Source organism: Callorhinus ursinus, unplaced genomic scaffold, assembly GCF_003265705.2.
Source record: "Callorhinus ursinus isolate GAN/ISIS: 27379988/994484 unplaced genomic scaffold, GSC_fseal_2.0 scaffold25, whole genome shotgun sequence".
Lineage (NCBI taxonomy): Eukaryota > Metazoa > Chordata > Mammalia > Carnivora > Otariidae > Callorhinus > Callorhinus ursinus.
Window position 1 is genome coordinate 38,709,298 of NW_027397087.1, and position 17,139 is coordinate 38,726,436.

The following is a 17,139-nucleotide window of genomic DNA, read 5'->3' on the forward strand; positions in this document are numbered from 1 at the left end:
AGGTAAGAGCCCATGATACTGACATGGTCCTTTTTCAGCTAGTAATAATCTGGGGAATTGAAAAAGCAGATTTAAAGGTGATTATATATGCACATAGGGGAACTGTCAAAAAAAAAAAAAATCCCTCCTCCCCAGTGGTGCAAAGGCCAAACATGTCATATAATAAGTAAAATTACCTTTTAGATAAACCTGTGGATAAACAAATACCCCAAATCCTTTAGACTTCAACTTAAATATCATTTCCTCTCTCACAGTACCCCTAATATGTATGTTCACAAAACTTTAAAAATCTCTGCCATGATGTCCTTATATAGGTGATTCTTCTGTTTATATCCCCCCACCCCATCTCTAGGATTTGGGAGGCACACCTACGATGATGTCATCCCTAGGGGGAAGCAACCTGAAGAGAATCTGGAAGAAAACAGAGCAGTGTGAATGGGACATTATCCACCCTACAGAAGGGTCAAACCTAAGAACATACCTATCAGCTACATAATTAAAGAGATGTATGTGGCTGTTTTAGTTTATTTACATTTCTACTTCTTAAAAAAGGGGGGGAGGACTTTTTGGTAGGGAACCAGTCTTTAATAAAAGGTTATTTGTATTGATACCTTACCAAAACTGATTTTACTAACATTTCCTTACTTCGCTTTAAAAGACATCTAAGCCTCAACCTAGTATTAATCCTATTTCTCTGACGCTGCAGTCTGAATGACTATACTAGAAGTCACTCAGACCTGGAAGTTCTTTCTCCAACAGCTGGTCTCCAATAATATGGGACTCCTAAACTAAGATGGGATTTATGTATTCTATTAATTCTCTCAAGAAGTAAACCCATTTCTTTAGTTCTTGAAGCACTGAAAATCTATCATATAGATTTTCATATATCAAATACATCAGTATTTGATGTCCAAGGCTAATACTGCACTGCTAGAGAAGAACAGGTAGGAAGGAAAAGGTCACTAAGAGAGAAGCTGGTACCACATACCACATCCTCAAGACTATCTCAATAACCACTTTTAAATTTATTTCATGTGAGATGGTTTCCAGAGAATTAAGGCAGTTTTCTCAGCACATGGTGGCAACAAAACCATGAAATCAGTGGCTCTATGAGGGCTCATTTTCTGCTTTTCAAAGCAAACACATGGAACAATACCTAATTTCAGTTCAAACTCATTTCCCTTTTATTCAAGTCCAAGTTACCATTACATGGTTTGGTACTCAATAAAGGAAAACTTGTTCAAATAAGGTAATATGTTATCATCAGTATTTCCAGGTGATTGTTTACAATCAAGTAGCATTACGAATAAATCCTTGAGAAGCCCATCTGTAAGAGAAAACATGAAGAATTAGCCAGAAAATAAAGGAAAGGTAGAAGTCTTACTAAGAATAACCTTCTTTATAGTAACAGCCCAGAGAAATCACTGCCTCTGTGTAGCCTTTTCTGTTCTGACTTAATCCTGCCTATAGCTAACTCACAAGGGACTTGCTCTGTGGCTTTTTTGTTGTTTATATGCCTAGTACTTACTGGGGTGGTACTCTTTTCCAATCATAAAAGTGCTGGGGAGTTGCCCTTAAAATTTTTTTTTTAAAGAAGTATGTCATCACAGCTAGAATATATCCTACGTAACAAAGATCTTCTGGACTCCTTGGAATACAACCTGATAAAATAAAAATTAAGCTGAAATGTTTATAGATATCCTTGTAAGAGTCCATTATGAAATATGAACCACACACAAGAGCTTCAAAAATATAAGGAGGAAATCTTCTATTCTGAATGCCTAGTTTCTCACAGAAATCATTAGTATACACATTAAAAAAAACCTTTCATGTATTACAAAGATGAGCTAAACGACTTCAGGGAGGTGGTGGTGGTATGGGGGTGGACAAAGATAAAATTAAGACTCCTGCTCCAGAGCAATCTTTAACCAGGCTCACTGGACCTTTATCTTGTGAGGGATCTGCTATCAGCTCCTTCAGTAATTTTGGGTGCACTTTTTTTTTAAATTTTATTTTATTATGTTAATCACCATACATTACACCATTAGTTTTTGATGTAGTGTTCCATGACTGTTTGCGTATAATACCCAGTGATCCATTCAGTATGTGCCCTCTTTAATACCCATCACCAGGCTAACCCATCACCTCACCTCCCTCCCCTCTAGAACTCTCAGTTTGTTTCTCAGAGTCCATAGTCTCTCATGGTTCATCTCCCCCTCTGATTTCCCCCTCTTCATTTTTCCCTTCCTAGTATCTTCTTCTTTTTTTTTAACATATCATGTATTATTTGTTTCAGAGGTACAGGTCTGTGATTCATCAGTCTTACACAATTCACAGCACTCACTGTAGCACATACCCTTCCCAGTGTCCATCACCCAGCTACCCCATTGGGTGCACTTTTATTGAAACTTTTATAAGATAGTTCAGTTCCACTATTTTAAAAATGAATGATCTCTTATTCTTAGGAAGCAAATCCTCTAAGCCTCATTGTTTACCAATGAGAAATGAATATAGCCTTAGTAAATGCCTACACAGGATGTGTGGCATAGTAAGAGCAATGGACTCTGGGGCTGGGCTGCCTGGCTTTAAGTGTGGGTGCCAGTACTAGCTATATGACCTTGGACAAGGTGCCTCAGTTTCCTCATTAATAAAATATTAAAATGGGAATAATTATAATAATAGTAACTACCTCAAGGAATGGTTTATGAGGGTTAAATGAGTTAATATTTATAGAGCACTTAAAACAGTGCCTGACATAGAGTTATATACACTATATGTGTTTAAATAAAATAAAAACAAGTCACTGCTTACATATTTTCTGTTTTACAAAGGATTTTCTGCACACTCCTCACTACCTAGAAAGTCTTGTGGCTGGTTCTATTACCTGCCTTCCCACAGAGAAGAGGTATCATGTAAGTTTTTATTATCAGTGAACATTTATTGACTGTTAAATTCTAACGTGGGTACACAAAAATGAATGCATCAAATTAATAAAACCATGTTAAAATAAACAGATGTATAAAATCTTGGATGATGAACACCTTGTATGCAGCGGACTACCTTTAGTTTGGGTGAGGTAAAAGGGATGGAATTTTATGTTTGAAATATTTTATATAGATTTTTAAATAAGGCTTCCTCTTGCCTTTACACCAGTAAGAGAACAATTATAATTAGAAATGACAATTCTAGTTCCTTAAACTTACCATCATTAGTACTCTCTAAATCTTTATGTTCATGGCCTCTAAGGAGGCCATTAAAAGGTCTTACTCTGAGAAATCGAAATGTCATTTACTCCCTACTCCCTGGATTCATTTCCTGCCTTATTCAGTGGCGTGTTGCTTACCCATGGGGTTTATACTTTGTCAAGGCCCAGTTCCTCTGGAGTGGAGATTCCCAGTTCATTTAAAGTTGGTCTAAGTTCTTGGATGACATAGGGGTAGATTTCCTTATGAGGTCCTGCTTTGTCCTGATGGCAAAAAAAATATTTACATTTATCTCTCTGAAAAGCTGTCTCTATTAAAAAAATGAATTTGAGAATGCTTTTAATTACATATGCAGAGGTTAGTAGCAGAGAATACACGTCACCTATTTTTTAGTAGCAAAGAATACACGTCACCTATTTTTAACATATTAGTTCAACAAATAGAACTTACGTAGGCACTATTCAAAGGAGGTTTTTAGGCACCCCGAGAATAACTAAGACCATTAGATTATATCCAGAAAAAAAAAACCCAAACCAAACCATTTTAAAACCTCAAGTTACTAGAAAAGGTGGTGATGACAGAATTTTGTGAAGATAATTAAACATGCCCAGCAGCAACAGGAATAATTAAGTTAACACAAGAAAAGTTTTAAACCTGCTTCCAATTTGAGATGGTAACTGAATTAAATACTGGTGCTGAATGGATTGATAGCCTACAGAACCCTTAATTATCTTACCCACTGTAGATAAAGTAATGTCACACTTCCCCTCTTACAGACTTGAATTTCTTTCTTATAGACCATGTCCCTTTGTGGAGAGCTATACTTAACGAATACTTATTTCCACGGCAAAAGAGTTTTGACAAATACCATAATAATATAATTATACCTACATTTTCACAAGCTTCCTCAGGGACAAATATTAAAAAGTCAAACGGGGGGCCCTGGGTAGCTCAGTCAGTTAAGCGCCTACCTTTGGCTCAGGATGCAATCCCAGGGCTCTGGGATCAAGCCCCATGTCAGGCTCCCTGCTCAGCAGAGTGTGCTTCTCCCTCTCCCTCTGCTTCTCCCACCCCTACTCGTGCCTCTCTCTCTCTCTCTCTCAAATAAATAAGTGAAATCTTCAAAAAAGTCAAATGGACTAAGAAAGTGCCAAGCTGCTATTCTTCTGCCTTTATTTTATTTTTTTTTAAGATTTTATTTATTTATTTGAGAGAGAGAGAATGAGAGATAGAGAGCATGAGAGGGAAGAGGGTCAGAGGGAGAAGCAGACTCCCTGCTGAGCAGGGAGCCCGATGTGGGACTCGATCCAGGGACTCCAGGATCATGACCTGAGCCGAAGGCAGTCGCTTAACCAACTGAGCCACCCAGGCGCCCTATTCTTCTGCCTTTAACAAATTCTAGGTCTCTTTAATTGCATTTTTTTAAATAAAGATTTTATTTGTTTGGCAGAGAGAAAGACAGCAAGAGAGAACACAAGCAGGGGGAGTGGGAAAGGGAGAAGCAGGCTGCCCGCTGAGCAGGGAGCCTGAAGTGGGGCTTGATCCCACAACCCTGAGATTATGACCTGAGCTGAAATTGAGTCAGACGCTCAACCAACTGAGCCACCCAGGCACCCCTTAATTGTATTGTTTTAAATTATAAAATTCTTGTTTAAAATGCAATGTATTCATTTTCATTACAGAAAAACCAGGAACCGGGGCGCCTGAGTGGCTCAGTTGGTTAAGCAACTGCCTTAGGCTCAGGTCATGATCCTGGAGTCCCGGGATCGAGTCCCACATCAGGCTCCTTGCTCAGCAGGGAGTCTGCTTCTCCCTCTGACCCTCTTCCCTCTCGTGCTCTCTATCTCTCATTCTCTCTCTCTAATAAATAAATAAAATCTTAAAAAAAAAAAAAAAAGAAAAACCAGGAACCATAATCAAAAGAGGAGAAGTATATATCCTCCTGCATTTTCATCTATGTATTTTTTTTAAATGATTAGTTTTAATAAACCATGACTTATTTTTCTTAAGACCTGAGCCGAAGGCAGACGCTTAACGACTGAGCCACCCAAGTGCCCCTCAAGCAAAAAATTTTGAAAAGATTTTATTTATTTATTTGACAGAGGGAGACAGGGAGAGAGCAAGCACGAGCAGGGGGAGTGGCAGAGGGAGAGGGAAAAGCAGACTCCTTGCTGAGCAGGGAGCCCGACTCAGGGCTAGATCTGAAGGCAGATGTTTAGCCGGCTGAGCCACAGGTTGAGGGGCTTGAGGCACCCCTCAAGCATGATTTTTTTTAAAAAGATTTTATTAATTTATTTGAGAGAGAGAGAATGAGAGACAGCACGAGAGGGAAGAGGGTCAGAGGGAGAAGCAGACCCCCCCGCTGAGCAGGGAGCCCGATGTGGGACTCGATCCCGGGTCTCCAGGATCATGACCTGAGCCGAAGGCAGTTGCTTAACCAACTGAGCCACCCAGGCGCCCAACAAGCATTTTTTAAAACCTTGCATAAATTCTGCCAAACTGCTCTCCAGAAAGATTGCAATTGCAATGCACATCTCCTACAGCTATAAGAACTAATTTTAGGTATTTTAACAAATTCAAAAACACAGGATATGCTGATACCTAACAATAGCCCACCCACATCCAGAACAACTTTAGCAGTGATATTTCACTGACCTTAACAACCTCTAGGATGCGAACTGCACTAGCAAAATCATTTAACCGTCTGCATGCCCGTAAAGCAGCATCAATGATTTTGGGTTCTGGAACCAGATCATAACCAACGAGCGTGTTCATCCCTGTCAAAATAAAAGAGAAGCCATATCAACCTGGAATATCCTCATATAAACTACAATTTAATTATCTACATTTTTACTGGAATCATAGACGTGTGGTCTTGTCTGTTTGAACCTCTATTCTCTTGTCTATAAAATTAGAGAATCTACTTTTAACAAATTCTAGATAGTAAGACCACAGTGGATCTTCCACAGTGAACTAGTGGAAAGAACTATGCAGTAGCATGCAGACTGAAGATAAACAAAACAAAAAACCCCAAAAAACAAAAAGAAAAAAAAAACCACAAGAGTTTTCTTAAATGCTAATAACTATTTTCATATTAGCTGGCTTCTTTTCAAACAAGAGGGTCATTTTCAACTCACATCCTTAACTCTTAGCACAACGTATATACTTTGGTTGCTTTAAAATAGATTTGATTGGAAAATAATCTAAAAACAACCTGAGAATTGCTTAAGCAAAGTTAATGAAGCCCAAATGAGGACATTACAGAGATATAGAGAAGCATTAGTGCACATTCAACCAGAAAATGACTGGGCATGATTACTTTCAGCTCTGCACAAAATGACACAACATAAAATTTAAGATTCTCTTAATGGGAATGCAGAATTACTGTTCTTTTCATTACTGCTACTGAAGATTATTCAGTAAGAATCTTCCTGGTTGCGGCAAAATGAGTCATTATTATATTACTGCAGATGAGTCTGAAGCACTTAGGTGTCCTGCTTTTAGTTATTTTAATATAAACAAAAGACACAGTGACTACTATGCTAGAATATAGTCAGAGGCTGAACTCTTGGTCTGAGATAAATTACGTACACTTAAAATTAGTTATCTACTTGACTAATAGACTGGTTATCATTAACGTTACCTACTCATGTTCAGTGCATATCTGCAAATTAGGAAAAACAACTTCTAGGTTACTTAGACTGAACACTAATTCAGGGCAAGACAAATCATAATTAGAATAAAAATAACAAAAACCCAAACTAATACCAAGAGTTGGGGGAGAACCAAATGTCTACTTGCTTAACTTATCTAAAAGGTACAAAACTGTTAACTCTTGCTCATACTGATCTATCATTATAGCAGTGATTTTCAATAGGGTGATTTTGTCCCCCAGCAGACATTTTTGGTTGTCACATGGGGGTTGGTGTGGGGTGAGATGGTGGTTTGCACCTAGTAGGTTGAAGCCAAGGATGCAGCTAAACATCCTACAATGCAAAGGACAGCCCGGCAACAAAGAATTATCTGGCCCAAAAAGTCAATTGTGACTGCTTTATAAGAAACACTATGAAGGCTATAAACTTTCCCAACTGCAAGTTGCATGACAATACCTAGTTTACATGAGGCATATTTTCAAAATAGCTGCTTTCAAAATAGTGAAAGACTACAAAGAAGTTGCCAATTCTATGCCAAAGTAAACAAATATGCCTATGTTCCAATTACCTTTACGCAATTCCCAGGCATCAATATCTGGCTTGTTGAAGTATGTCACCCAGCGAGCATCAAACTCCTCATCTGTCTCATGTGACCCATGGGAGTAGCAGCGAAGTGACTGGACGGCTACAATGAAGAAAGAACAATGTCTTCAATGGACAGGAAGAAATAATACTTGACGTATCCTGTCAATACATTAAGGTTATTTGTTTGCTTTCTCTTTTTAAATTGTGTTAAAATACATACAACATCAAATTTACCATCTTAACCACTTTTAAGTGTACAGCTCAGGGGTGTTAAATATATTCAATGCATTAAATTCTGAATCAACTATATTTATCATGGTAGGAAAATTACTCATCAGGTCAAGTAAAACAAATCTTATGTATTGATATGAAAAAAAATCTTAAAAACGAAGCAAAGAAAAGCAAGTAGAACAAAAAGTACTATGCATTTGTTTTTTTAAAGATTTTATTTATTTGTCAGAGATAGATAGTACAAGCAGGGGGAGTGGCAGGCAGAGGGAGAAGCGGTGCGGCACTTAGGGGGGCATGGGTGGCTCACTCCGTTAAGCGTCTGCCTTCGGCTCAGGTCATGATCCCAGGGGCCTGGGATAGAGCCCCGTGTCGGGCTCCCTGCTCCGCACGAAGCCTGCTTCTCCCTCTCCCACTCCCCCTGCTTGTGTTCCTGCTCTGGCTATCTCTGTCAAATAAATAAAATACTTTAAAAATAAATAAATAAATAAATAAATAAATAAATATCTAAAAAAAAAAAAAAAAAGGAGCCCGATGCGGGAGTCAATCCCAGGACCCTGGGATCACGACCTGAGCTAAAGAGATGCTTAATCAACTGAGCCACCCAGGCATCCCATTATGTGTGTATGTTCACTTTTTCCCCCTAATGTGTAATTCTTAAAAGTGATCATCTTTGGAAGGAAAAACTATTTCTTTGTATACTTCCATAATGTCTGAATTTTTATGATAAGCACAGTATTAATTCCTAGTTTTAAAAAAATGTCCATTCCAGTTCTTAAGCAAATTTATAAGATGTATTTTTGATAAAAAGAAATCTTATGCTTGCCATTAAATTATATTCCAAAATAAATTACACAACCTGACAAAGCAACAGTAATTTATTTATTTATTTATTTATTTAAAGATTTTTATTTATTCATTTGTGACAGAGACAGAGAGAGAACAAGCAGGGGGAGAGGCAGAGGGAGAGGGAGAAGCAGACTCCCTGCTGAACAAGGAGCCCGGTGCGGGACTCGATCCCAGGACTCTGGGATCACGACCTGAGCTGAAGGCAGACGCTTAACCATCTGAGCCACCCAGGCGCCCCAAAGCAACAGTAATTTAAAAAATTGTTTTATCAAACTATAGTCCCCTCCCTGCAAATTCTGATAAATCCCCTAAGAGGAAACATACCCTCTCACTTACACCCGATGAAAAAAACTGCTCTGTAAGATACCTAAGAAGTGACAGTATTAAATATAACATTATATATAAACAACAACAACATAGGACACACTGGGGAAAGGACAGTCTAATAAATGGTGTTGGGAAAACTGGACAACTACATGCAAAAGAATGAAATGGGACCACTTTCTTACACCATACGCAAAAATAAACTCAAATGGAATAAAACCCAAATATAAGACTGGAAACCATAAAACTCCTAGAAGAAAACATAGGCAGTAAGTTCTTGGACATCAATCTGAGCAGTATTTTTTTCGATCTGTCTCCTCAGAGAAGGGCAACAAAACCAAAGATAAACAAATGGGATTGTATAAAACTAAAAGCTTTTGCACAGTGAAGGAAACCATCAACAAAAGGAAAAGGCGGGTTGCCTGGGTGGCTCAGTTGTTAAGCGTCTGCCTTAGGCTCTGGTCATGGGATTGGCTTGGGTCATGGGACAGAGCCCCTCTTCGGACTCCCTGCTCAGCGGGGAAGCCTGCTTTTCCCTCTCCCACTCCCCCGCTTGTGTTTCCTCTCTTGCTGTGCCTCTCTCTGTCAAACGAATAAATAAAATCTTAAAAAAAAAAAAAAGGAAAAGACGACCTACTGAATGGGGAAAAATATCTGCAAATGATAAAACTGATAAGGGTTTAATATCCAAAATATATAAAGAACTCACACAACTCAGTATCAAAAGAGCAATCCAATTAAAAATGGGCAGAGGACCTGAATAGACATTTCTCTAAAGAAGATATACAAATGGCCAACAGACACATGAAAAGATGCTCAACATCACTAACCATCAAGGAAGTGCAAATCAAAATCACTATGAGATATTACCTTATACCTGTCAGAATGGCTATTATCAAAAAGGCAAGAAATAACAAGTGTTGGTGAGGATGTGGCCAAAAGGGAACCCTTGTGCATTGTTGGTGGGAATGCAAACTGGTGCACCCACTATGCAAACAGTATGGAGGTTCCTCAAAATATTAAAAATAGAACTTCCATATGATCCAACAATTTCACTTCCGGGTATTTACCCAAAGAAAACAAAAACACTAATTCAAAAAGATACATGCACCCCTACGTTCATTGCAGCATTATCTACAACAGCCAAAACGTGGAAGCAAACTAAGTGTCCATAAATAGATAAAAGGATAAAGAAGATGTGGTACGTATATATACAATAGAATACTACTTAGCCATAAAAAAGAATGAAATCTTGCCATTTATGACAACATGGATGGACCTAGAGTATTATGGTAAATGGAAGGAGCAGGAGAAAGACAAATACCATAAGGATTTCACTTGTATATGGAATCTAAAAGATAAACAAAAACAAAACAAGACTCATATACAGAGAACAATCTGGTGATTGCCAGAGGGAAGGGAGCGTGGGGGGTGGGCAAATAGAGATTAAAAAAAAAAACCAAAAACAAAAACAAGACTTATGCTCCCTATACGGGGCGGCTGGGGCTGGCAGCTCCCTATACGGGGCTGTTCATTTGGTTGAACAACCGACTCATGATTTCAGCTCAGGTCATGATCTCAGGGTCCTGGGATGGAGCCCTGAATCCCCTGAGTCCCGTGACCCGTGTATGGCTCCAAGCTCAGCAGGGAGTCTGCTTGAGATTCTCTCCGATTCTCTTCCTCTGCCCCTTCCCCACTCGTGCTCTCTCAAATAAAGAAATAAATCTTTTTTTTGTTTAAGATTTTATTTCTTTGTCAAAGAGAGAGCACGCACACAAGCAGGGGGGAGTGGCAGGGAGAGGGAGAAGCAGACTCTCCGCTGAGCAAGGAGCCCAATGCAGCACTTGATCCCAGGATCCTGGGAGGGAGGGGAAGGTGGGAAGGAAGGGGAAGGGGGAAAGAGAGGGGGAGGGGAGAGGGAGGAGGGAGGAGGAGAAGGAGAAGAGAAAAGGAGTCGCATGCTCTACGGACTGTGCCAGCCTGGGACCCCTATCCTATACATCCTTAATGCAATAACTGACAGGAGAAAGAGCAGAGAAAAAAGAAAGAAAACAGAAAAAGATGAAAAGGTCGGGCGCCTGGGTGGCTCAGTCGTTGGGCGTCTGCCTTCGGCTCAGGTCATGATCCCAGGGTCCTGGGATCGAGCCCCACATCGGGCTCCCTGCTCCGCGGGAAGCCTGCTTCTCCCTCTCCCACTCCCCCTGCTTGTGTTCCTGCTCTCGTTATCTCTCTGTGTCAAATAGATAAAATCTTAAAAAAAAAAAAAAAGAAAAAAAAAAGAAAAAGATGAAAAGGTGAAAGACTAGCCAATTCTGGAAATGGACTGTTACTGCTACATCAAGTGAAAAGATTCTCATTTAAATTACCATTTGAGCCTGGAGCCAAATACCTGCCATTAGTCACAGAGAACCAAAACACAAGTTCCAATCTTCCCAGAGACATAAATTATTTCCATTATCCAAGCCCAGAATGAAGAACATGTGTATGAATGGGCTGGAATTGGCCATGCTTTAATTTCTATGACAAGAAAAAATAATGTATCTCTAGACTTCATAAGTACAAACATTTAATCAAAAGTATGTGGATGTTTAATAATGCTTACAAGACTAATATTCACATTTAATATATCAGAAAGTATAGGTAACAACAACCTTCTAACCCACTGTTACCAAAAATTGATAAGCTACTTTTTTCAAAAACTAAAATTATCCTTAGCTTAGGGGTAGGTGGTTGGCTCAGTAGGAAGAGCATGTGACTCTCAATCTCAGGGACAAGAGTTCGAGCCCCCCGTTTAGTGTAGAGATAAGTAAATAATTTTTTTAGAATACTGAAAGCACAGTATAAAATGTTATAATCAGTTTGTAAGACTGTTTAATGCTTTCTTTTCTTTTCCTAAAGATTTTATTTATTTGTCAGAGAAGAGAGAGAAAGAGCATAAGCAGGGGGAGCGGCAGGCAGAGGGAGCAGCAGGCTCCTGCGGGACTCGATCCTAGGACCCTGGGATCAATCCGCAGAGCCACCCAGGCATCCCTTTAGTGCTTTCTTATCAAGTTAAGCACACACCTACCATACCGCCCAATAAATCCACTTCTAAGTGTTTACCCAAGAAAAATGAAATAATATGTATTCCTTCCCCAGAGGTAATTATTACATGTACCTTTTCTACCACCCAGAAAAGTGCTTATTAATACCCATTTCCTTTAGCTTACTGCTGGGCATGATTTCACTAGACGACTAGCAGCTTTGTTTTGTTTTCTAACCAAAGATAAAGATGACCAGCAACTACAAATCCTAGGCAAGGAGAATGATGGGTCACCTTCAATAATTTGTTCACTTTCCTTCTGGAAGTACCAAATTACAAACTGGTTCTATTACCATAAAACCTTTTATGACACAACTATTTATAATACCAAGCATGCACTGGGAACATACATCCCCCTTCCAGCATGGCAAAATCAGACTCTCCCACATGGTTTAAATTGTATTACTAACGGTGGCGCCTGGGTGGCTCAGTCGTTAAGCGTCTGCCTTCGGCTAAGATCATGATCCCAGGATCCTGGGATCGAGTCCCACATTGGGCTCTCTGCTCAGCGGGAAGCCTGCTTCTCCCTCTCGCACTCCCCCTGCTTGTGTTCCCTCTCTCTGTCAAATAAATAAACAAAATCTTAAAAAAAGGGGCACCTGGGTGGCTCAGTTGGTTAAGCGACTGCCTTCGGCTCAGGTCATGATCCTGGAATCCCGGGATGGAGCCCTGCATCGGGCTCCCTGCTCAGCAGGGAGTCTGCTTCTCCCTCTGACCCTCTTCCCTCTCGTGCTCTCTCTCATTCTCTCTCTCTCTCAAATAAATAAATAAAATCTTTAAAAAAATAAAATCTTAAAAAAATTGTATTACTTACTTCAGTAAGGGGTAGGAGTAGGATCTATTCTCCTAGCTGTGCACATGTCCATCATATATTTAACATTTTGATTTTTAGGTGAACTATATAGGCATTCTCTTTCTCCCCTACCAACCCAACTTAGCATTTTCACTTAGGTCTGAGGTTTGCAAGGCGAAGTATTTTGAAAACAACAGCTCAGTGCTTTCATACAACCTGAAGGTTCCTGAGTAGGAAAAGAGAAGTGTGAAAAGGGACATTTCTATAAACTCAATCTAAAAGCTTTAACACTACTTTTTGGTATTCAGTTAAGCACTCTGTTAAAAAAACAAAACAGGGCGCCTGGGTGGCTCAGATGGTTAAATGTCTGCCTTCGGCTCAGGTCATGGTCCCAGGGTCCTGAGATCAAGCCCCACATCAGGCTCCCTGCTCAGCAGAAAGCCTGCTTCTCCCTCTCCCACTGTCCCTCCCCCTTGCTCATGCTCGCTCTCTCTCAAATAAACAAATAAAATCTTTTTTTTTTAAAGACTTTATTTATTTATCTGACAGAGAGAGACACAGTGAGAGGGAACACAAGCAGGGGGAGTGGGAGAGGGAGAAGCAGGCTTCCCACGGGAACAGGGAGCCCGATGCGGGGTTTGATCCCAGGACCCTGGGACCATGACCTGAGCCGAAGGCAGATGCCTAACGACTGAGCCACCCAGGCATCCCCCCAAAATAAAATCTTTAAAAACAACAACAAACAACCAAAAACCTAACATACTTAGAAAAATTAATCCCTTTCGTTTAAATTTAATCAGATAGCTTTCCACTTAGTAACTAATCGGCTCGGATAAAGCCCCCCAAATGGACATATTGGTGTTGGTAATTCTAGGAGAAAGGGAAAGAAATGAATAATGCAGAGGGCACATGAACAAGCTCAAAGGCAGGATGGTTGAGATGCAAGCCTGAAGAGCAGCCATGGACTTTGGGGCCCAAAGTCTGGAAATCCAGAAGTGTAGGAGTAGTTCAGAAAAGAAGGTTGGAAGGTGATTAGAAAGTGCTACCTAAATTCAGCCCTATGGCAAGAAAGGGAAAGAGAAAACTTCTCCCATTCTTCCTGGGTTATCAGGGTTAGGATGTAGGAGCCAGGATTAAGTTTTATTAAGAGTTGACTAAAGAATTTAACCACTATTTTTTTTTAAAGATTTTATTTATTTATTTGAGAGAGCGAGAATGAGAGAGAGAGAGCACATGAGAGGGGGGAGGGTCAGAGGGAGAAGCAGACTCCCTGCTGAGCAGGGAGCCCGATGTGGGACTCGATCCCGGGACTCCAGGATCATGACCTGAGCCGAAGGCAGTCGCTTAACCAACTGAGCCACCCAGGCGCCCAAGAATTTAACCACTATTTTAAAATATTTTAATTCAGCAGTTATTGGAAAACAATGTTTCAAGTTGGAGGCTTCTGGAATTTGGGTTGTCACTTAACTAGAGCCAACTTGAGGCCCCTCAGGTTAACTCTTCCAGAGTTCTCCCTCTCTTTTTTTAAAGATTTTATTTATTTGACAGAAAGAGAGCAGAAGCAGGGGGAACAGCAAGCAGAGGGAGAAGCAGGCTCGCTGCTGAGCAGGGAGCTCCATGCCGGACTTGATCAAAGGAATCATGACCTGAGCTGAAGGCAGACGCTTAACCAACTGAGCCACCCAGGCACCCCTCAAAGCTCTTTCAAGGATACTCTCATTTGGCCTTGAATAGCCTCATCCAAAAAATTTTATTCTTTTTGACTTTCAATTTATAAAACCTGTTCAGTTTTAAATGGATAACAAACCCTAACCTGTAATTTGCAAAAATGAAATCCACTATAATAAAGCCAATACATATTTAGACATTTGTGCCAGGCAAGATGCTAAGAGTTACATTATTTCATTTAAGCCTCACAACTACCAAAGATCCTGATTTTAGAGATAAGGCAACTGAGTTTTATTGTTAACATGTCCAAGGTCACACAACTAGAAAGTAGCTGACACAAATGTAACCAACACTACCTCCTTGTAGCAAATATTTACGTCTATGGGACAAACACCTGAAATAAAGATTTTTGTTTTAAATTAGACCCAAGAGTGGAAAGAGAACGCCTAGGAGATAAACCAACATGTTCAAACTTATTAAGAGGAATCCCCTTAATCTACAGTGTGCCAAAATTCTCTGCCTCTTCCCCAGCCTGCCACAAAATGCAGCAGTGCTTTTGAAGAGGTCAGAAGAAAACTCCCCAAAAGCTATCTATATGAAAAAATTGTAGTATTTTAGCATTTAGATAAGGAAAAAACAACAAAAAAATAAAATTTGACAAACATCAGGATGGGCCAAAAATAACTAAAGCTAAGAAACTGAAATAGTTCCACCACTAGTAAAGGAATCAGTTTCCCAAGACTGGCCTCAATTTCCTCCTTTATAAAATAAGACCGTCTTCACGAAGTGCATGCCAGCCTTACTGTTCTATGATGAATGAATAAGAGAAACACATTTCTTAGGTTCTGAAGGGTCTAGTCATAACACTCAAGAGTCAAGAGAACAACCTTATTAGTTTTGAGTTTGCGTTCATACGTTTAAATCTGCGTGCTTAGGGCCTAAATTTCACATTGCAGCATATACCAGCACCATGGACCAATATCAAAGTGCAGTTACACTAACTAAAGGTACGGTGCTGGAAACAAAATCTCCCCAAACACATAGGGGGAAGGCACAGTAAGAAAGAGTAAGCAGCAGCACAACTCATACTCCAGCAGTCAGGTTTCCGACTGGAAGCAAAAAAATAAATAAAATAAAATAAAGCTTCCCTTAGGTCTGTAGAACCCAGTATTCCTGAGTCTGTGGGACCCAATTTTCGGAAGAGTTATATTCTTATTCTAAGACCTATCAATATTCAGGTTCTCTTCCAGACCTCAAGAAACAATCATACATGGAGATCTATCGTAAAAATGGAAGGATTGGAACATGGCACAGCAGTCTCTTAAAACGACAGAACGGTCCGTCTTTGAAGGTGACATACAAAACGCTGAGAAAGACCCGATAAAAAAGTATACTGTGTCCCACAAGGAAGCATTTGGTGTCCGCATAGACGATATGGGTGTCCGGGTTTCCGGAAGGGCCACCCCTGCCCCTACACCGATCGCGACGCGCCGGGCGGCTCAATGTCACCTTCGCCGACGCGCTGTAGGCCGGCGGCGGACACTCCCAGTCAGGTGGCTGCAGGGGTCAGCGCCGGGGCACGGTCACGGCCCGGGGACCGAAGGGGGTCCAGTGGGCGCGGGAGGCGCGCTGCGCCCCTTCCCTGGGGCCCACAGCAGGTCCACACCTGATCGGTCCGCGGTGCCCGCACCAGGAAGTCGCGCTGGCGGAGGACCCGGGGGCCGCGTCTTCGAGTCCCCCGTAAGTGGAGGTGGCGGGGAGGGCGGCCAGCGGTCACCAGGTTCGTCCGCCCGCCGGCAGGACAGGGGCTAGGCCGCGGGGCAAGCCTGCCCTCGAGTGGCGGCGGGGGACCAGGTCACCGCAAGGACACGCGGGCGCTAGCAGTGGCGGCGGGGGCCTTACCGGCGGCGGGGCCGGGGACCGGGGTTGAGTACAGGAGGCCTCGAGGGCTAGCACGGGCGGCTGCGGCTGTGGCTACAGCGCAACGGCGGAGAGCGGCGCCCAGCATGACGGCGATGGCGGCGCGCAGTCCAAGGCTGAAGAGAAGCCGGGTGTGAACTCACGGGCCGCTCCGGAGCTCGCGGGGGCCGGACTCACGCACCGACGCACGGCGGGAGGAGCGTGAGGTCCCGCCCACTGCGGCGCTCGCGCCTTGGAGGGCGGGGGCACCACGCGGACGCTGGCGGGCTACGGCGGCGCGCTAAGGACAAACCATTTCCACGCGGTGCCCGCCTCTCCCCGCCCTGCCCCGCCCCGCCCCACCCCACCCAGTGTCTGGTTGCGGCCTCGGTGGAGCCAGGATGCAAGGTCGATGAACTGCCCCGCGGGGGACTGTATTGTGGTTCAAGTCCGGCTCGAGAAACGATTCCATCAACCCAAAATGGGAGGAATAAGGGGCTCCTGGCGGGCTCAGTCGGTAAAGCAGGCGATTGTTGAACTCGGGGTCGTGAGTTGGAGCCCCATGTTGGTCTTAGAGATTACTTAAGGAAATAGATTTAAATGGGAGTGTTAACAAGGATAGCAACGACAAGTTATAATAAAAAATACCTTCTTTGTTTAACCTCTTTCTTTCCCTGTTGGACCCTAAAATAAGAAAATGGGGAAAAACAACTGCGTACTTGTAAGGGATCTTATTAGTAACTATTCTTAGATCACAAATCCGCAAGCATTAAAAAATGAGTTCAGCCACTTCACTCTACAGATAAGGAAACAGGCTCAGAAAGCAGGCTGCTTGCTGGCAATCAAGGCTCTCAA

General features: G+C 41.7%; 1 protein-coding gene across 1 annotated transcript; it reads right to left on the bottom strand.

Moving 5' to 3' along the window:
• Positions 1-1,160: 1,160 nt before the first annotated feature.
• COX5A (cytochrome c oxidase subunit 5A) lies at positions 1,161-16,480 on the bottom strand. The gene is made up of 5 exons (XM_025884169.2): positions 16,288-16,480; positions 7,425-7,541; positions 5,859-5,980; positions 3,344-3,466; positions 1,161-1,327 (listed from the first exon to the last, which is right to left on the bottom strand). The coding sequence occupies exons 1-4, from the start codon at positions 16,391-16,393 to the stop codon at positions 3,353-3,355; spliced, it is 459 nt and encodes a 152-aa protein (XP_025739954.1). The 5' UTR covers positions 16,394-16,480; the 3' UTR covers positions 1,161-1,327; positions 3,344-3,352.
• Between the last annotated feature and the right edge of the window lie 659 nt (positions 16,481-17,139).